The sequence below is a fragment of the Paramisgurnus dabryanus genome, chromosome 6, assembly GCF_030506205.2.
Source record: "Paramisgurnus dabryanus chromosome 6, PD_genome_1.1, whole genome shotgun sequence".
Taxonomy (NCBI): Eukaryota; Metazoa; Chordata; class Actinopteri; order Cypriniformes; family Cobitidae; genus Paramisgurnus; species Paramisgurnus dabryanus.
Window position 1 is genome coordinate 20853972 of NC_133342.1, and position 21755 is coordinate 20875726.

The 21755-nt window shown below is 37.2% G+C and overlaps 1 protein-coding gene across 2 annotated transcripts; it reads right to left on the bottom strand.

Annotated features, from left to right (window-relative positions):
* Nucleotides 1-1137: 1137 nt before the first annotated feature.
* On the bottom strand, nucleotides 1138-20061 carry kdm4ab (lysine (K)-specific demethylase 4A, genome duplicate b). Of its 2 annotated transcripts, none has more exons than XM_065276012.1 (22): nucleotides 19926-20061; nucleotides 19014-19166; nucleotides 18443-18618; nucleotides 18250-18364; nucleotides 17965-18158; nucleotides 17831-17880; nucleotides 17489-17592; nucleotides 17240-17377; nucleotides 16350-16570; nucleotides 16151-16263; nucleotides 15641-16047; nucleotides 15238-15346; nucleotides 14986-15158; nucleotides 14321-14510; nucleotides 14066-14142; nucleotides 13873-13928; nucleotides 13368-13476; nucleotides 12381-12569; nucleotides 9360-9530; nucleotides 9150-9269; nucleotides 8457-8549; nucleotides 1138-2434 (listed from the first exon to the last, which is right to left on the bottom strand). In XM_065276012.1, exons 2-22 carry the CDS (start codon nucleotides 19140-19142, stop codon nucleotides 2294-2296), a joined length of 3075 nt encoding a protein of 1024 aa, XP_065132084.1. In that variant the 5' UTR covers nucleotides 19143-19166; nucleotides 19926-20061; the 3' UTR covers nucleotides 1138-2293. The 2 variants fall into 2 exon arrangements, with proteins under 2 accessions (XP_065132084.1, XP_065132082.1); XM_065276010.1 differs by having other exon boundaries at nucleotides 16139-16263.
* Between the last annotated feature and the right edge of the window lie 1694 nt (nucleotides 20062-21755).

Consider the following 21755-nt stretch of genomic DNA (forward strand, 5'->3'; position numbering starts at 1 on the left):
GACCACGACCCGACGGTTGGAAACTTCTTCAATGCGGTTTTGGCCGATAGAGCCAGTACCGGAGGTCACACTAAACACTAACGATGCCTAAAGAAGACATTAAGTCCTGAAAATTAATTTTTTTTATTTTTTGTACATATTTCCTGTATTTTCTGTTTGTGTCTTAATAAAATAGATTGAAAAATAAATATGGATGGACATTACAACTTCTAAAACACAAGTCTGGTTGTGGTGGCCTAAGACGTTTGCACAGTACTGTACATTCCAGATATGCCACATTAAATGACCTAAATTTCCATCCGATTTAAAAAAAGGTTTCATATCGTCTCTAGAACTCATATAAAAATATGAAACCATTTTTTTTACAGTCCGGAAAGCCTTCTAGGCATTTAGTGCAGTATGCACGGTGCATCCTGCAGACTTCCTGTTGTTCAGGTAAAAATGTACAAAAACCATATGGGGATGGATCACCATTTCTATTAAAACTCTAATAGTATAGTTCTAATGTATCCAGTGTATCCATTTTGGGTTATATATATATATATATATATATATATATACACACATAAACAAATAAATATCTCTCACACGCTGATGCACGCGCGCACACACACACACACACACAAGCGCACACACACACACTCTTTCTGCTGGCAAAAGGAGACAAGCCAATTCTTAATCAATTTGGAGTTAGAAAAGACTGAAATTACACAAAGTCAAAACCATGGTAATATTTTGTTCTGGCACTCAGGTCAAGTTGGCAAAATGTCACTTGCTAAACTGTTTCTTCACACCTTTACAATCCCTTTTGGGAGGAGCTTTTTTCTGGAGCTGGAGAATAGAAAAACAGGCTTAAGGAAAATGTGACGATATCCCTATGGATTTCACCTGACATAAATAAAACACACTTGACCTGGTTGTGAGGAGGTTAAAGCTTTATGCACATTTTGAGTCTGTTTTCAAAAATCTTGTTTCATGATGATAAATGCATAAACTGACAAGAGAAAGGTAAAACAACTGATCCAAAATAGTTTTTATGACCAATTTTTTGGGAAGCGACCGTAAGCTGGCTGAAATAGTAAACAAATCGCACAAATTAAAATAAGAAATTAGATGAACAAACAAACAAACAAACTGTTCATTTGGATAGGAGACATTGCTTTTAATTTAAAAAATAAAGTTTTTAGCCTTAAATAAACAATGTAGATCCATAGTCAAAAGACAAACACGATTAATGCCTACTACACAAAAGAGTAAGACAAGGGTTCTGTGAATGAGAACGCTATATTCATCAAGACATTTTTGCAAAACTTACTTTAAAATAATTTAAGTGATTTTAATGAGGCACCGATCTCAGCACGCTTTCAGTGAAGTGCTTGAAGAGGTTGCCTTCCCTGCATTAGAAACAATGAAACTTAATAAACGTAAAACCTGCTAATAAATGCACTGGTTTGACCGTGACTAGTCACAGTTAACTCTCCCCTGCGTTAGCATAGAAACGCAACTAAACAGTAGAAAAGTAGAGAAAGTTTTGCTTTAACGCATATAAATACATCTTTTTACAAACATCAGAGTTAAACTAAAACGCAATCATGAAATTGGCATTCTTAGCAACTTTATAAATAAAATCTAAATCTAAGATTTAGCTGCTGAACCCATCTAAATGTGAACGTTTAAAGCTACAGTCTTCAATAATGTCCTATCTTTACAGTAGATCACACAAAAAACTGCTCATGTACTAATAAAGACTAGATTCATCCATGAGATTCAGATATTGCGAAGCACGTCCAAACTGACGAGTGAAGATTCACCCGATGGTCTAAAAAGGTCTGTTCATGTGCAGTCAGCCAGTGGGTCTGCAGGGATGTGATAAAAAAACAGTTGAAAGATTACCACCATCTGACTGAAGATAGTGGGAGTCAAAGAGCCGTCCAACGCTCCCACTGAGCCTAAGCCAGTTGTGTCCACTCTTAACAAACAAACACTCTTACACAACACATGCCTGATCTATTTAATCGAGTTTATATTTCTCTTCTGTGCCCTTGCCGGCTTAAGATATTATTGTTAACAGTGAGAACACTTCAGCAAAAATTCATACTCGGCCTAAAGGTCTAAAATTTGATCTTGATTTTATTAAAACAATAGGCTCAGTGATGGATGCGTATTTAAGTTGTATGATCACTTGTCCACACATGAAACCATCTAGTCCAGCTTGATTGTTGACTGCTTTATTGTTAGTAGAGCTGGTGCACTGATATGCTCATTGTCCGGACAGTTTGTGAAGAGTTTGTAATTACTCCATGATGGCTCTGTAGATGACTGGTTCAATGTAATCTTCCCTGTAGCGAGAGTTGATCACCCGCTGTCTTTTTGTGTCCTGCTTCACCTCCTTCTCTACAAACACTCCTTTGAAGCGCATGTCAGATGCCACAGACTGTGAGGAGAAACGACAGTTGAAATGTTAATATAGATTAATAAAAGTAATTAAAAGTGAACAAAAACCTAGTATATTAACACTGCTTTTTCAGAAACACTAGTAAAAACTGCAACATAATACATTATACAACTTTTATTTCATTAAAATTAATTGTTTATCTGGGATATTTTAAGATTGACACATTGTGCATGGGGTGTATTACAAAAAAACTGGTTATGTGACTAACCGTTTAGGAGCAAGTATGCGGATAACCTCTATTTTCAGTTCCTAAAAGAGTGGTAAATTTTGAGGTATGCAACACCATAACAACTATCTCTTTAAAGATAACCTGCTTCCGAGCAGGTCATGTTCAAGGTTTAGTTCATTTTAGTTAATAAAACTAAGAGCCTGTCCACACGGAGGCGCATTTAACTCTTTACAAAAAAAGTTGCCAGCGCCACAGCATTTTTAATGATTTTCACAAAAGTTTAATGCCTTCCAGAAAATGTTCTTCTTTAAATATCTAAACATAAAATATATCAAATGAAAGAACAGACCTCTGCTTTAAAAAAAAAAAACATGTTTTATCCTACCTTCATTCCTTCCCTTTTTATCACCTCTCAAACATCTGTAGGTTTCTTAAAAATAAAATTTTTTAAGCAAAAAGCTAAGATAATTCCATTTTTGCGAATGACTTGATAAAGATCAGATTCAGAGCGATCCTCAAAACTTACATCATGGAGTTCTTACTGTTTGCCCTAATGCTGCGTTCAGACCAGCCACGGTAGAGGTGTCAAGCCTGAATTGAAAGTGATTTCAATTTTAATTCAAATGTAAAGACGCATTGATCCGCATCTGGAGGTCTCGCAGCACGAATGAAGCATTTAGCACGTCGCAGTAGACGCGATTCCACCTCATTCACATGTCTAATCTGCGCAAATTGAGCATTGCCGCGGGGAACGAGCAAGTTAAAAATTTTGAACTTTGGTAGAAAAACGCGTCAAGTTAACCAATCAGGAGCTTGCTCTAGTAGTGACGTGATTACATGAAACAAGCGGAGTCGCTGAAGCCACTCCCATGATGCAAATTTCTGCGTTAAAATGTCTTGATGATTAGAATTTCATGCGGGCCTTTCACGCGTGAATGAAGCGAGTAAACTCAAAATGTTAAAGCGGCAAACTAGACACGGTAGACGCAAATTTGACGCCTCAAACGCGGCTGGTGTGAACCCACCATAAGGGATTGCTTCTGGGTTTATAAGTTGGGTAAGAGGTGGATAATAGCAGAAATACGGATTGCCAGAAAAATTGGCATTCCTCTTAATGGGGAAAGAGTTAAGCTGTATACATACAATTTTTTTATCAAATAGGCGTTTCGTCCAGATGGATCTGGAATTTTGGGATTCTGAATGTGCGATTTTTTTAAATCGGGTCCCAGAGTGGATAAATCTGAAGCCGATACCCTCGCGTCTTTGTGTGAACAGCCAAACAGCACCGCTGCTCCCATAACGCACATCACACATTGTGCGTAGGGCACCAACTGCTAGGGGGCACCAAAAATAACCTAATGAAAAAAAATTATAATGCTGATATTACTTCATTAGCCTATAGGCACTTTTTAGTCATGTATATGTAACAAAAAGGGGAACAAGATAATTTAATTGCTCTAGCCTAAAAAGTATCCCCCCGCTCCTTGGATGGTCCGCCCTGGTTGATTTTATTTTTGCCTAACAGAGTTTGACAGACAGTAGGCAACTTTTATGGAAATGACCCTGAAAAGACAACAGGAGTCAGGATCTGAGAAAAGAAAGAAAAAGAAACTAATGCCTGTGCATCACAGGTAAAGTGAAAGTGAAAGTAAGTGAAGGTAAGTCCACGTTTCATTCGTAAATACGGGAAATGTGCATGTACTGCTGCTATTCGTAATGCACCTTAAACTTGCTGACGTTAATGTTAGCAAACTATGTTGTTACAATTTATAACTTCGTTGCAAGCTAAATTAAGATTTTACTGTTAAACATTATGCATATGCATTTTACAAATAACTGGCACCAGCTAGCTGCTACTTTCTTAACTATCTTTCTTTAGATATGAAGCATTAGTTTATGGTTTATTTTGATGTTCCGGTGGTTAATACTTTCTCACTAACAGTTACGGTTAGCAGTCATTGCAGTGCACATGGTAGGCTAACAATTCCTGTTAAATATAAGAATATAAAATGTCATTATGATGATATAAAGCAAACATTACTTTTGAACGGTGTGCATTATTCACCTCATTCTATTACGCTTTGATTATATTAGATTTTTTTTAAATAGTTGATAAATAAGCAATAAAGGGGAGGACTCGTTGGCTGCATGATTTCAGTTTTGAATGTTTATAATTTAATAATTAATAATTATAATTCTTTGTTTGAATAATTTGTCTCTGATCCTATACTGTTGTCTTTACTGACAAAATTTGGTCTAAGCAGATTTGCACTTTACTTGAATGTGTGTTTTAGCTGTTCTGCACAGCCTACTGTGTTTACAAAGTAAGTAAAGTTTTATTTAAGAATATTGACTATTCTTGTCTGTACTTATTGATGATTATTTAATTTAATTCATTCAAAGTGACATTGAATTGGGAAAAACATATAGATTGTTATTCTTTATTTATTTATTTTTAGCTATTCTATTTACTAAAGAAAAGTTTGCACTTTCAAATGTGTAGTGTGTGTTGGATATTGTACAAAGATATGTTTACAAAGTGAGCAAAGCTGTGAAGATTTGACATTCTCTTTTTAGTGTTCTTAAGATTTATACTGTGATGCTGCTATTGTGTTATTGGTATTGAGTTATATGTTTGCTAACAAAAAGTTAAACCGGCAAAAACAAACTTTTTTCTTCGGGGTCTGGGGCATCATAAAGAAATTATGCTAAGGGCACCAAAATGGCTAGCAGCGACACTGCAGCCAAACTTTATATTTTAGCCTTTTCTCACACCAATTACAAAAAATACCCAGAAAAAGGTATTTATGTTTGCTTATCATCCGCCATTTCTCTCATTATTTTCTGATCTGAACATGCGCATGACACGCACGCTGTTCTTAGAAGCTGGCAATTGTTCTCAGCACTGTTCTACATTATTCCAGTTTGCGCACATTCCTTGTTGTGAATGCTGATCTGCATTTAAAACCCTGTGTCAAAGAGCTGAAAGGTAACTTTTTGCAATGACGCATGGGTCCTCACTACAACACCCTTAAGGCACTGTTTCTGCCATTTGTTCACACCTTAACATAGGTGTGATTAGCAAAGGACAAAAAAGCAGGAAAATATACGGCACACCTACCATGCTGTGGCGATATACGCACGCACACAAAATGAAATACAGTTGAAATATAATTTGGGCTCAAAATGTATAGATCTGAGAGGCCAATCGTCAATCTGCGTGGGCAAGTGCCACCCTGACCATTATGTAGCCTTGCCACTGCATCAGACTGAACAAAATCATTTTGTGCATTTAAAGGTAAATTCATCAATGTGGCGCATTTTGAGATTAAAAATAAGTGACTACATCTATGAGGATTTTTTTGTTTTTGTAAACAAATGTGTGCCCTTTTAGTAAATCTTTGGTTGCATATGGTAATAATAATAATAATAATAATAATAATAATAATAATAATAATAATAATAATAATAATAATAATAATAATAATAATAATAATAATAAGGCACACAAGCCACATACACAACTTGATAAATGAGATTCGCTATTGGTCAAAACATGTTTAATGTTTATAGAATAATTAGTGGGGGCATTTAATACAGATTCATTATTGATTACAACATTTGAACGCTGAATTTAAAGTGGATACTGTTACATTAAGTTACTTAATTCAAATGTTGTGACTTTCTAGAAAGGCAGTCAAGTGCATTTGTCTTTTGCATAGTTCTTTTGGTAAAGCATCTAACAGTCAAGAGCTATGTGATTCACGCACACACACACACACACGAACACGCGCACACGCACACACGCATGCACAGGCAAACCAGATCCATGAATGTGTGTGTTTGTCATTATATTATTCTGTAATCGCAAGCATTACTGCCAGATTCACAAACAAATTTATGCTTGTGTTCGTCAGTTGGATCTGGTTCGCGTATATGCGTGCATTAACGTAAGTGATTACAGAATAATATAATGCAAGCAAACGTTTTGACACAAACACAACTTTATATTGATATTGCGAGACAGCATTTCACCTCGACAAGAAATCTGATATTTACATTACTGGCATAGCCTGATTTGAAACGGACAGTTTTGTCAAAGCAGCAAACACCTGGCTGGTTCTCTTAATTTAAAATGCTGCCCATCTCTGCCCATTCCTTCTATCCATGCCCAGCGCCACTGATTTAAGTCCTTTATCAATTAGGTCGTCTTACCTAGGCTAGGCTTCATATTCTTAACAGTAACTCTTCATCCTGCTGACAACGTTAACTTATGACTTTTCCAGCCGCCGCGCGGCATCTGCAGCTGCCTGGATCTCATCCACACCTCAAAGACCACACCTATTCTACTTCTGATTGGCTAGTTTGTTAGTTTGGTTGAGAGTGAAAAATGTGTTCCTCTCATAGTATTTGTACGCATGATTTTTTTTAATTCGCAGCCAACACCACACGCCGGAGATACGAGCTCTGCTTTGAATAAAGTTCGATCGTGACAAATAAATAGACTACTTGCGGAGTGATATGAGGTCATTTATAACTTCATGAAAGCCTCATTTTCAGGTCGGAAAAGCCAGAATTCCGGAAGAATCACACCCCTGCTTAACTCTTTCCCCACCATTGACGAGTTATCTCGTCAATCTGCAATACCGCTATTATCCACCAGGTGGCGCTCTTCTGCAACTTATAAAAACCGGAAGTATTGCCCTATGGCAAACAGCTGTATGTCCGTGTATGTTGTAAAGATTGCTCTGCATCTGATCTCTATCAAAAGTCCTTCAAAAAATTTGAATTATCTCAGCTTTTTGCTCAAAATTTGGTGTTTTTGATGAAACCTACACATATTTGAGAGGTGATAAAACAGAACACATGAAGGTAGGATAAAACTGATTTTTTTGTTTGAAAGCAGAGGGTCTGTTCTTTTATGTCATATATTGTATGTTTATATATTTAAAAAGGAGCATTTTCTGGAAGGCATTAAACTTTTGTGAAAATCATGAAAAATGCTGGCGGGGAAAGAGTTAAACATTTCTTGAGATGACTCAGTGTTCATTTTCTTTGGATAAAAAATTTATCAGATATGGTTTCAGAAGCACTGGCATCGTGTAAAAGTGGCCTAAGCTTCGGAGGGAGGATGTCGGCTCATCTGACACGCATGATGAACAGGCGTGGAAGCACATATTTTGCACAATATCATAATTTTAGAGCTTTTTTATATTTTCAGTTGCAAATATTGATTTCTGTTTATTTCAATTTTTGAAAATTAATGTTTTCTAAATATATGTTTTTTATATGTCTTAAATACATTTAATTATGTTCAATATTAAATATACCTCCAAATATCACTAGATGTATACATGAAAAACACTCCAATTACATCAGTTTATAAATGTTATAGTGATGTGGGCAGCCACATAGTGTGCTTCACATCGCTGTGATACTTTCAGTTTCGGTTGATTGAACACACCCATAGCAATCAATTATCTGATACAAGTTATCCCTAATTCTGGAAATATCCCCCTGGACCTCTTGAAAATGAGGAAGTAACAATGTGTCAGTTTGACTTATACATATGACATATATGACTCATATAGGAGTGAGAATGACCTCCTCTGTTTGTCACTTCTATTTAAGAAAAATTTGCTTTAATGCTGCTGTAAAACTTATGAAATTTATATCTGAATAAAAATAATAGTAAATACACAATCCAGGCCATTTTTTTCATAGAGAAACCCCGCTTTAAGGTAAAGGCATTGCAAAAGTTCATTCTAGGCCCTGTGTACTGCACATGCTTTGATTTAGTCTATGAACGAAAGCTGTAAGGAAAACACTCACCAGGCGTGCCTTGACACGTTTGGGCAGCTCTTCATCTAAACTGTAAACATCTTCTCTCTTTACAGTAAGCTGGGAGTCATCTTCAAATTCCACCTGGAAAATCATTTATAGAGCCGTTATACACTTAAAAACAAGGGCCAATGTTATAAACAGCATGACTGTTTTATATAAGTCAGTGGTTTCCAAAGTGGTGCCGTCGAGCACCAGGTTGCCCGCATGGAGTTTGGGAGTTGCCCGCCAAAGCACACTCTACTACCTTAATTTTAATATTTATAAAAAAATTTACATTCGCTTGGCTTCTTCTGTGTATGATAACATTTAAACAACAATAAAACATATCAACAAGTAAAATAAAATAAAATCAACAAGTAAAACAAAAAGATTTTGAGTAGACTATCAAAAAAGTAGCCCTCCAGATTGTTTGATCCAATGTGCCCTTGCTCACAAAAAGTTGGAGACCACTGATAATAGTGGATGTTCATGGTGGTGCATGTTGCCATATTAAACTTCAACAGTATACAAAACAAATTAGTTGCATTTACTGTCCTACAACATGAAACCCTCAGGTTTACACTGAAAACAAAAAAAATATTAATTTTGTGTGACTTCTGCACCTTCTTTGCCTCGCTGGTGTGTTTGTTCAATCAACTCTAACCTACATGTTGTGTACAAGTGTGTTTATTGTCCTCTGACCTGGTACATTGGGATGATGTGTGCAGCCACGAATTTTGCTCCATAAATCAGGCCATCTGTCCAGAGCACCTGAACTACATCACCCTCCGATGGCGGGCCGAGTTGCTTGCAGTCCCTATTCTGGTAAATAAAGAATTGCTTCAGAACAGGACCTTTTTTTTACAATAGATCATCAAATAATCATTTGGGTTCATCTAGCTTCTCACGTACCACTATATCCTCAGGGAATAGGTTGTCACTAAATGAGCCGTCATCAAAGATAACTTCATAAAAGGTGGCTTTGGTCAGCTCGACCACCTCACAGTGGTAGTATCGGCCGTTTTTGTGCTTGCAGATCACTTTTTGTCCATTCTCCAGCTCCCGCATAGAGGCCCTGTTGCGCTGGTGAGAACAACAACGTGCAGTACAAATGTTAACAAAAGTGCTGTAGCAGACTCAACACAGCTTCACATTGTTTATAATACAAAAGCGAACAACAAAATTTATTTTTTAATTATATAATATAAATACTGTAACATTTATACAACTTCAGAGGATACAAAACAATTATCATGACAAAGGATAAAACAAGATAATTAACTGCATGACTGCAATATCAAAAGCAGAGCCCATTTCACACATACTCCATATGCAGCGCGTTTTTGCATGGTGGTCATCTTTGAATAATTGTAAGAATACAGTTCCTTTAAATTTAACTTTTGTAATAAAGTTTTGAGAGATTATATATTAGACTTATTAGTGCGGTTAACAACGGTAGTGAGGTTATATATGGTTTACAGCAGAGTTTATTTTTGTAATATTGTAGTTTTCCGGTAATAATAATAATAATATTAATAATAACTAAAAAATTATAATTTCCCTGTCAATCCTGCTTCCTTGTCTGTCTGTTTATTCATGTTATTATGCTATTATGTAAAGTTATGTGGGGGATATTTATTGCCATATGAGAAAAAAAAAAAAAAAAAAAATCGCAGTTAAATTCTCGTCTATAATATGCAAATCATATTACACATATACATAGGAAATAATGTGGTATACTGCAAACCTTATACAGCAAGTTATACAAGTTATCCTGCTAAATATTTATGATATATGTGGAGATAAATGAACCTTTGCAAATCTACTGATTTGATCAATTCCTGTGTCCTGACCACCAGGCTAGAGATTTTAAACATCCTCCACACTTCTTATCGAGTCTATCCATTAATAATCTAAAGTATCAAACGTTTCATTTGACACACGTGCGGTGACGCGATTACGCGTCTGGTCTGAACTTTACTTCTGGTTTCTGTTTGTTTACTGGTCTGACTAGTTGCTGAAACTAAACTCTTGAACAAATACTTAACCGAAAATAACAAATGTTTTGGTTTCCTAGGTAATCTAGGTGTCGTTTATTTTGCTTGTTATATAAATAGGCAAGGCAAGGCAATTTTTTTTGTATAGCACATTTCATTCAGAGATGTCATTCAAAGTGCTTTGCATATAAATGAGAAAACAATATACAAGAAAAACTAAATATGTACAAATAAGAGACACGCAATAAAATCACAATAAAAACAAAAAGATACATGAGAGTATAAAATAACAATAAAAAAATGTGATTTTAATAAAAACAGTTAAGAATATGTTAATAAAGAATAAAACAGGAGTAAAAGTGACCTGAGTAGTAGAAATAAACTACTTTAAAAAGGACTTTGTGTTTATTTATTTTTAGCCAAAGTTACCGGAAGATACGCGTTGACCACGAAAGCCACTTGTTTATGTTGTTACTGCTGAAACTGTCTATACTGTTATGTAAAAAAAGAACACAGTATACTACATTGTATTGTTTATGGAAGCAGTGTTTTACGCAGAAAGTGTCGATCACATCATCATATGCAGAAGCAGCGGGTCAGCTGCGCAATGCAAACGGAGTCCTGTATGTGTGAAAGCACATGCTTGACGGATTTCACAGTATACGTACTGCAGTATGCACCGCAAAAGCACTGCACACAGAGTATGTGTGCAACAGGCTTAGCCACATTGTCAGTCATTTTATCAAGTGACAAACTACATTTAGTTTTGACTTCCCCTGCTGTTAGAGTTTTACATTGATGCATAACAGGAATTGGAGAAAAATGTTCAATGCAACCATTGTTTTTTCTTTATTGTCATAGTCACATAAGGGCAGTTTCCCAGATAGGGTTTAGATTAATCCAGGACTAGGCCTTAGTTATATTAGGACATTCAAGTAGTTTTTACAAACAAAGCTTACCAAAAACAATACTGGTGTGCATCTTAAGACAAAACAACGGCACTGATATATGTTAAGATACATCAGCTCAAGGTGTTTTTAAATTTAGGCAGCTCAAACATGCATTTTCGTCTGGGATTACGGTAAACCCAGTCCGGGAAACTGATTCTTAACTCTTTCACCGCCATTGACGAGATATCTCGTCAATTAAGAGAAAACGCTTCCCCGCCAATGACGAGATTCGTCTTTCCGCAATACCGCTATTATCTTTCCGCAACTTATACAACCCGGAAGTAGCGCCTCACGTGAAGGAGAAAGAACTCCGTGTATGTTTTAAAGATTGCTCTGCACCTGATCCCTATCAAAAGTCCTTCGCAAAAATTGAATTATCTCAGCTTTTTGCTCAAAATGGGGTGTTTTTGAAGAAACCTACCCATGTTTGAGAGGTGATTACAAGAGAACTAATGAAGGTAGGATGAAACGTTTTTTTTGTTTGAAAGCAGAGGGTCTGTTCTTTCATCTGATATATTGTTTGTTTATATATTTAAAGAAGAACATTTTCTGGAAGGCATTAAACTTTTGTGAAAATCATGAAAAATGCTGGCTGGCAACTTTTTTTTAAAATGCTGGCAGGGAAAGAGTTAATGTAGAAGGCAAAACTACCCTTTTATGCAAGATTAAGGCCACAAAATCTATACATCTGTAAGGGATAAGAGCAGGGATTAGAAGGGTTTAATTTATATATAGGCAGAGCTTTAAAAATGTTTACATCAAGAAACATGTTCTTGCCAAGCATCTTATTTTTAACAGTGAATACATATTGTAAAAATGAGTATAAAAATAAATCTTTGTTATGTGACTAAGTCAGAGTTCATGTCAGGACGCTGGCTTGGCCCCAATAACTGCATTCAGTGACATTCAGAGCCACTCTGCAATCTCATTCTTTTCACACTAGACCTTTTGTTCTGAATGTGTCTGTCATACTCTTGTATCCATACCTCTATTTGGATGCTACCCTTGTGTCTCCAGCAGGTGAAGTAGACGACGAAGGGCCAATCATCTGGATGCATCTGAACTCCAGCAGCCTGTGCACATGTTGCATGAAAGGAAGTGGAGCAGCGCCCGTGCGAGCACTGCACACAGCAACCGGCCCCCCTTTTTACCCATTTGCGACAATACTGGCATTTCTGCAAAATAAAAGTATTTGTAAGTTGTGGTTTAAATACAGAACTTCAGAAAAATATAGTCATTATGCACTTGTATTTGTGCTTGCATTTTGCACAGTATTCATGTTTGCACTGCATGTGTGTGTGTGTGTGTGTGTGTGTGTGTGTGTGTGTGTGTGTGTGTGTGTGTGTGTGTGTGTATGTATATAAAAATGATGAAGAGCTTAGATGCAAAACCCAAGTGTATCTCTGCCATGATTTACCATTTTTTATCTGACTCTTAATGGATTCTGCCTAAAAACCAGTATTAAGTGGATTTAATGCACAAATATGAACGTATAGTACGCGTCGAGAGCATTGGGTTTCAATCATACCATTTTTAACAAAGGTGGCGTCAAGTGGCTTTTGCATCTGATCTCTTTATATAACAAAACCCCTACACCAGGGTTCCCCAAATCTTACCCTGGAGGGCCGGAGCAATACAGAGTTTAGGTCCAACCCTAATCAAACTTAACCACCTGTGATTTTTTAGTGATAATGAAGACATTGATTAGCTTGCTCAGGTGTGTTTGATCAGGGTTGAGCTAAACTCTGCAGTGCTCCGGCCCTCCAGGGTAAGATTTGGGAAACTCTGCCCTAAACCATACCCTTACACAAAATTGTCTGCATTTTTAGATTAAAAAAAATCTTTCTGTATGATTCATAAGGTCAATTTAGGTCCCCATGAGTTGGTGTGCATTCAGGCTAAAGTCACCGATCAGGACACAAAAACATGTACACATATTCGCAATTTGCTTTTTTTAATGTGAATACACTCACCAGCTTGAACCTCTGCAGTGGTATACTACTGAGATCAACAGGACTGCGGTCTGCAATGTTCACAAAGCGAGCCTCCTGCACTGCCACAGCACATAACACGTGAACCCACCTAAAACAAAAACACAGGTTACTCAGCAGGTTTCACTGGTGACGGAGGTACAACCACCTTTACATAACATGCTGTCAGCTTCTGAGAAAGTTTACAATAAGCCTTTCAGCTAAAAGGAATGCATTTATTAGAAAGTGGTATGTCAAGGGATAGTTCACATAAGAAAGAAAATGCTGTCATTATTTTCTCACTCTCATGTTGTTACAAACATGTATACATTTATTTGTTGAACACGAAGGAATACATTTTAAGGAATGTTTTAAATAGTCATTTATCGCCTCCAATTGGTTTGGTTACAAACATTTCTCAAAACATCTTCCTTTGTGAGTACATGATGACAGTATTTGCATTTTTGGGTGAACTATCCCTTTAAGAAAGAGGCCCGTGGGGACTTACTTGTCATTGTTGGCCCTCTGCAGCGCTCCACCTCTTAGAGAACATAAACAACAGTCCTGAGGAAGAGACACAAACAATCTGTGATTGCACTAGCAATTAAACACAGTAAAAAGCACATCAAGTATAACTTTCAGGCGCGATAATGCCCTCTAGGGGTGGCAAAAGTTCTGACAACACAAGCAATCCGGCTTACCTGAGTAATTGCATTAGCTTCACAACGGGAACACGTCCAGGCATCCAGCTTTGTATCCTGAGGCACACCGTAACAACCTGTAAACAACACTTCAACTTAATATTTTAAATATCAAATACCATTTTTAGTTACCTGAAACATGACATTTGTTTTACCAACATTAAGATTATGGGTTAAATGGTTATAGGAAATATATAAATGTATATAAATAAAATATCAGTTGCAAATATTTCAAGGATTAAACAAAGTGCTTACTTGCATGTACGCGCACCCTGCACACAGAGCAGCTGATGAGTCGACTGGTGCCATCCTGCTCCACATGAGGGGTGGACAGATGTCCCTCAGAGCTGCTGGTGAAGCACATCTCTGGAATCAGTGGTTTGGTCCTATGTGTCTCTCCTCCATCGTCTGAACAACTGCTCTCGCTCATGTTGATCACATCACTCTATATAAAAAAAACAATGTGCGCAGCACCTTGTTTTAGCAGTTGTCAACCATCACTGTTTGCTCGAAATATGAAAATTCACCACGTTGATAACATTAAAACTCATTGGTTTTTAGACGTCTCGGGACAAACACACAACTAGTCACAAAACGTACTATGGACAAACAACATAACAATTCAAGTAAGCTCAAAATGTAAAAAATTTTCTCTTATAAATGTATTGTCTTACTTAAGAATACAAATATTAAACCACTGTAGTGATTCCAGTCTTCCTTCAATAGTACATGAATACGCTTATAAAGTGTTTGCTACATAAAAGTACAAAAATATATTTTTTTAATTTTGCAAACAGCTGTCAATAGCCATGACATTGTGGTACATAAATTACTTACTGGTTTCTAAATCTGAATACAAACTTTTGAGTAAACACTTCAGGCTTAAGGAGAGTATAAACATGATGATGTCAACGTCGTACCTGTTCATATGTGTGAAAAAGCGTACACACTGCACAGTATGGGGGATGCCCACCCATGCGGAAGTTGAACTCCTTCTCAACTTCAAAGTCACGTGGTTTGCTTTGCCACATGGGAGCCAGGAGTCTCGCCCAGGGATCGGTTTCCTCAGGCTCAGGCGTTGGCTCCTGGGTCTCTGTGGAGCGAAGGAGTCAATGAGCAGGAAAACAAACCCCAATGGGATAATGAAATAACATCATGCATCAGATTCTAACCATCATCACTGGAGAGCTCTCTGAGCAGAGGATGCAAGCGGGGCAGCTTGCTGAGTGGCTGTAGTTTCCTCTTCATACTCTTATTCTCTTTCTCACTCTTAATTTCACGCTAAAAAAGCAAAAAAGTAGTTGAATATCAGCGGCTAGTGTATAGACAGGGAACAGAGCTATTGTTAACAACACCTGCCAATGGCAAATGATTTGAAAAATTATTCACAGACATAAAACTGTATGTTGCAATGTTGATTCCTTGTGTGATTTTTTTTTAAGAAAATTGTTTTTTGTAAACGTTTTTTAAATAGTTCAAATAAGCAAGGCTGCAATTGTAGCAATATAATAAACCATTTGTGATGAAGTTGTTCATTAAGTTTATTTAACCCACATTGTAAGATTTTGAACCAACCTCTACTGTGTTTGGTTCCGGCGCAGGAGATTTTGGCATCACATCTGGTTTGATGTCTGGTTCTTTGAGGGCTTCTCTAGGCTTCTCTGTGGTAAGATGTTGATATTTTTGGAGCATCGATCTGGCTGCATAGCTGTGGACCTGCAGAGCATCTGAAGGACTCAGAGTCCGATGAAAGAGAAGGCTTGCCACACCTGGCTTGGTTGACGTCCGTGGCACGGCTGACAGGCAGTGAGGAACTGATGCTATAGTTAGGTGATGTTTTGGGAAGGGTTGTAGACAGCCTGAGGACGGTGTGGTAGTTTTAGAAATGGAGGTAGCTGCATCACAACTTAACCTAACCGCGTCCTTTGCATGCTCTCTGGACGAAGTGGTTTTGACCACTGGAGGCGGGTCATCTTTCTCTTCTAAAATAAAGAAATAATTTGTCATTTTGTTACCTTAAGATATTGCAATTCCAGTTAAAGAAAAAGTGTAAGTCGTAACTATAGTAAGCACCTCCATATCTACCCTTTTTGCCATATTCAGCCTCCTCATCGTTTATTTCGCTCTTTGGAAGAACTTCCTCTGGTACATCCAGACAAACTCTGTGCCTTTTTGTTCCTATCCTCTGTTTGGCCAGACTAATAGGAGTAAAAAGTTACAATTTTAGTGTGCTATTTTGGACATTTTTAGTATGTAAGCAGAAAAGAGAAACTGTATTTTTCACCTTTTCTTTTGGCCCTCACTATTTTGGTTCTCGATGCAGAGTTCCTGAGCACCACTTTTTCCAGCCTCTCCGCCTAAAAACTCAGCTGCCTCGGGCGTAGGCTTGGAGTGGTCAATGGGGGCATTGTCCTTCCCTGCCAACCACAGCTCGTACCGATCTGGCTGATACTTCCTTACAAATACATCCATGGAGATCTTCACCATGTCTTTTCTACAAGAACACTAAAACAAACACATACCAAAATAAAAAAAAAGGTAGTGTATAAGCACTGTTGATAAAAGTTGCTGACACACAGAAACTGTTTTACACTGTCAGAAAGAAGGTACAAAACTAAACCCTTTTCGGTCACTGGGGTGGTACACTAATGGCGCTTTTCCATTGCATAGTACCCCACAGTTTAGTTTAGGTCATGTCAGCTTACTTTCGTGAGCTTTTCAGGTGTTTGTACAGAAACTGTCATGTGAGACAGAGGTAGTGATAAACGCGATGTGCAAACATCTATTTGTGGTGGACTGAGAAATAAATGTACGGAAATGTACAACGACGCTCTCACTTGTATGTCACAGCAGTAGGCAGCGCAAATATAACGACACGCCTATAATCCCTCCCACTACGAAGTGATACTAAACTCGATGGAAACGCTAACCAAGCCAAAGTGAAGTGAGCTGACACGACCTAACTCAAACCAAACCATGGGGTACTGTGCAATGGAAAAGCGCTATAAGGGCGCACTCACACTATGCACATCAAACCGTGCCCGGGTGCGTTTGACCCCAAAAGCTTGGTTCGTTTGACTCTCGGCAGTGTGGTCGGTTCATAAGTAAGAATAGAAAGGGGGGACAATCGCGCTGGGGGACGGTTTGGTTGTTCCGGCATTTTATATTTTTTACCAGAATGGCTTGTTTTCCATAGTCAATCCATCTTCTGGTGGCAAAGTTGGTCGATTCGGCACAGTTGAAACCATGGTTGAATCCTGCATGATAGCTGTAGGGAAAAGTCACCATAAATTCCCCAGCCTCCTGAGTGATCTAAAAAACAAAAGCAGATTATGACATCACGAGACATCCACTGTGACAATCTGTGGGACACTCACATTAATACAAAATAGTAATTATACATACGAATGTATAAAAACACACCTTTTCAAATGGAATGCCATACTTCTTCAAAATCGAAGGGGAAATAAGAGTCATCTTGTGCCTAAGAAATGCTTCACAGTTTTGTGAACTTCCAGGGAAAAATCCTGCAACGTAACACAATGCTGTCTTAAGTAGTTGAGCATGAAAAGGAGGATGAGCTTAAATACTATAGTCAACATTTGTAGTGGATCAAAAAAGTTTATCAAAGTTGTCCTAAGACAAGAATGGGTATTAGGGATTGGTTTTATGTAAACATTTATTAAAGGTTTTGATCCACTTCGAATGTTGACTAGTGTAATTGTATGCAATAGAACGAAAATTAAAAAGATTGTAAATTTTTACCTTTGGCTAAACGCTCAAGTCTCTTTCCATGCTCTGGAGGTACGGAATACCTAAAAAACCATTGGCACAGATGTTAATTAATTTTTCCAAAAAAGGCAAGTTTTCAGTCAGACAGGTTTTACATGCAAACTTACCAGGACTTTGGCTCCCCGAAGTGCAAGTAATTAATGCTATAGAGGTCCATGTCTTCTGTATGCCATGCAAAAGTGGTTTTCCACATGCCAAAGTAGAGGTAGGGTGTGGTCACTCCTTCAATAGAGATACCACTGTCATGCTCCACAGTGTCAAGTATAGTATTCAAGTGGCCCACGTTCCATTCTTTTACATCCTACATGGCATCGGAAAAGACAACAACATTTTTATTCACAACAGAACATACTCAAAACAAAAATACAAATTACACTCAACTGTTTACTCACCGGGTCATAAAGAGTACCATTCACATCAGCTCCGTAAATAGGGGGGTTAAATGTTAAATTTTTCCAATATTTCCTTTCAAGCTCTTCAAAATCATCATATCGAGGGCTGCAAAACCTCAAATAGGAAAAGCAGATGTGGTTATCATTTATTTATACTAGGAAAGGACCAACAGCTCAATCATATAACACTTACTTGTCACTGTTGGCCGTTTTGCGAAACTCTTTAACAGTCATGCCCTTTTTCTGAATGTTGTACTGGGTGAAAAGCCCTGACTGTCCTGTTACAACTTGCTGAATTGGCGCCGGTATTAACAGGTCATCAATGTCATCATATGAACGACGGGGTTTCCAGTTTTTTGGCGGGACGATCTGTTGGTAAGCAAGTGCAACATGTTTGGGTACTATTATGAAATACTATTATTTATTATTAAATGGTATAATTGCAGAATTTATTAAGATTAGATAACAATGAGTACATTAGTATCAAGAAATAATGTAATGTCTACAGGGATAAAATCAGATTAATAAAAAAGATTTACATTACTGTAACAATAATTGTGTCTATAGTATTTAATTAGGAAGCTATATTCATAACAATAATAACAAAGCATGTGCTCCAATATTAGTCATCACTATTTCAGTAATAATTCAGGCCAATGACAACAATTCATTTATTAAAACGTTTATAATGCATTAGGCCCAGCAGTATTTTTAGCTCTATTTAACTATGATCATGGGTAAAAAGTAGTATGTTTTCTTCTAACCTTGGCCAGGCCTGCCTTGTGTGCACCTTGGGACTCCATGTACGCAATATAGCGACTGAAGTTGTTGAACTCCTCCACAGTCGGGTAAAAGGTCATAATCCCTCTATAAGCAGGCATGTCAGAGGCCATCTTGATTGGCCGAGTTCTTAATTCCTGTAAGACAAATATGATTAGGAGGATTGTACCGTACAGAGGAAGGGTACACATTTTGCATATACATACTAATCCAGTCTAAGAAGCAAAAACCTCAAATATGCCAACAAATCAAGTCTATATGAATACAGAAGCACAATAATCTGTGTGATAACCTCAGTGCCATTATAATATGAATAACCAGAGAACATGTCAGTGTAATAAACACTTAATTTACACCACAGACAAAATAACATTTGCCTTTATGCGGTTAATTAAGTTCCAAAGATCGCTTTTAAGTTGTAAAATACAGCAAAAAATATGACAAGGCAACAGCCTTATTTACCCAAAAGAGAAACTAAACTCATTCAGTGCACACAATGCACGCAACGCCCATTATCAAGCCCCGCCCGGTATGCAGAAACACCGCTGCTGATTGGTCAAGACCTGCGTCTCTTTAAAAGTCGTGAAGCTAAGCTAACAAGTTAGGCCAAACGTCAAACACTATCATATACAAAAGCATCGGAAAGTTAAGAAATCCAAACTATATGTACTACACGACGGGATATTCGAAATACACGTAGTGTAAATGTTAAACAAAACGTTTAAAGTGCATAACTAGGTAAACTAACGTTAGATGTTTGTTGCAGTAGTGAAAGTGGAACGGTTAGCTCTTCCGAGCCAGCAACTTTACCAGCAATCTGCAATTAATTTAAACTGTATATTATCAAAACTATGACTATTAAGGATATAACAAGAACGTAATACAATAACACTTACCAACTGTGTCGAAAAAAAACCTTAGCAGATAGCTTATACCTTCGTTGATATGTTTGTAGCTAACAGCAGACGATTCTCATGACAATCCTCCATCACCGCTCGCTCAGTACGCATGCGCGCACAGGATTTGTTTACTATCATTGGTCCACCCACGCCACGGTCACCATAACCAATCAGATCACTGTCACGTTTACAGTACACTAGTACAGCATAGAATGTCAATGTCAATTCTGTTTTTACATTGACACTGAGCTTGCCTCGGTGTACGACCGTTGCGTTTATGTACTTAAATCAGTAGATTTACCGTTGCGAATTATTTTAATTAAGAATAATTTACATACTATTTTGTCTAGTTTGGATTATCTGTTTACATCCAATTATTTTGTAGTAACGTGTTATATTGATGATTCGTAAAAAAGAAAAACAGAACAGTCCTGGTGTGCACGATCCCGGACAGTTGCTGCCTTTTGTTATCTGATCAAATTAAAAATGCCATCAGAAACGTCGTTCACAACACTTTACAACACAGTAATGCAATGTGCAGTTTATACTTAGTGTACAAAATAATGGTTTAAATTTCTTTATATTTATATGTAGTTTTCTAGATTCATCCCTAGAGGGGGCGCTGAAACACACTTGCTCCGAGGTCAAACATGATGCAAAAATGCGTTCCTCTAATAATTTTATATACAAAAGTTTTAGATGCTATAGTTTTTAAAAATTTTATGCTTTCAATGCCATTAAATTTAAATGTGAAAATAAACAAAATGTGTCTATTACATGATTTATATCTGCTTACGTTGCTTCAGAGGAATTCTTTTAAATCATTGTTTTTGCAGCGTTGATCATTACAACCAATCACAGACGTGACTGTTGCGCATGGTTGTAACCAGAGATAATAGAGTTACGACACTCACATAGACGTCCGTTGTAAGAATGGAATGCGGAAGTAACAGCGTTTCATGTAGTGACCGGTAGTGACGCATAGTTCCAAACGCAGCACTGAAGCCCATTCATTTCAATGGCACCTGCTGGTAAATCGATGAAATTACCGTTTCTCTTTACATTTTCGGACATTTCATTAACCTCTTGAAAAGCACCCCCATTCTGGCCCGAAACCATGAAAATACCTACTTTCACTAAAAGGGCTGTTTTTACTAAACCATTTATAGTATAAGCATAACTGTGTTATAATTAGATAGAAGGCACTTTGAGCTTCGTTTTCCATGTTTCAAAATTATTTTAAGATAAAAATGTAAAAAGTTAGAAAGGCTGAAGTACATTGGAATAATTTTTTTTTTTGCATAACAACTTTTTTAACACTAAAAATCTTAATGATAAATATATGTGTGAAACCTAGAAATGCAATGAGGCCAAAGCCACAATTCTAAAGAAGTTATATTTCACGTTTGAAGTCAATAGACCCAAAAATGAGGTTCTTGCAAGAGTTTTTGTAAGACTAGTGCCTTTTCTAAGTGCCAGTCAGCCACAAAATAAAAGTCTTTTGTTTACATGCATACACGTTCGTTCTTTTTATTGATTATCCTTATATAAGCGTATAAAATGCCGTATCCACACCGGGAAATAAAGCTTCACACAAAGATCGTTGAATTCGTGTTCTAATTGGCTACACGTTCTGTCTATCAATATTTTCCATGAAGTCATTGGAGGAACGCGCGAGTCAGATGACGTCACGATATTTGACAGCGCTGTTTGGATATTATGTATTATACTCCCGCCTACTTGTACAATCAAGTTTGAGCGCTGGTTTTGAACGCGAGTGTGATCTCATATACAAGTGTTACGATGGATGTAAATAGTCCTCAGATT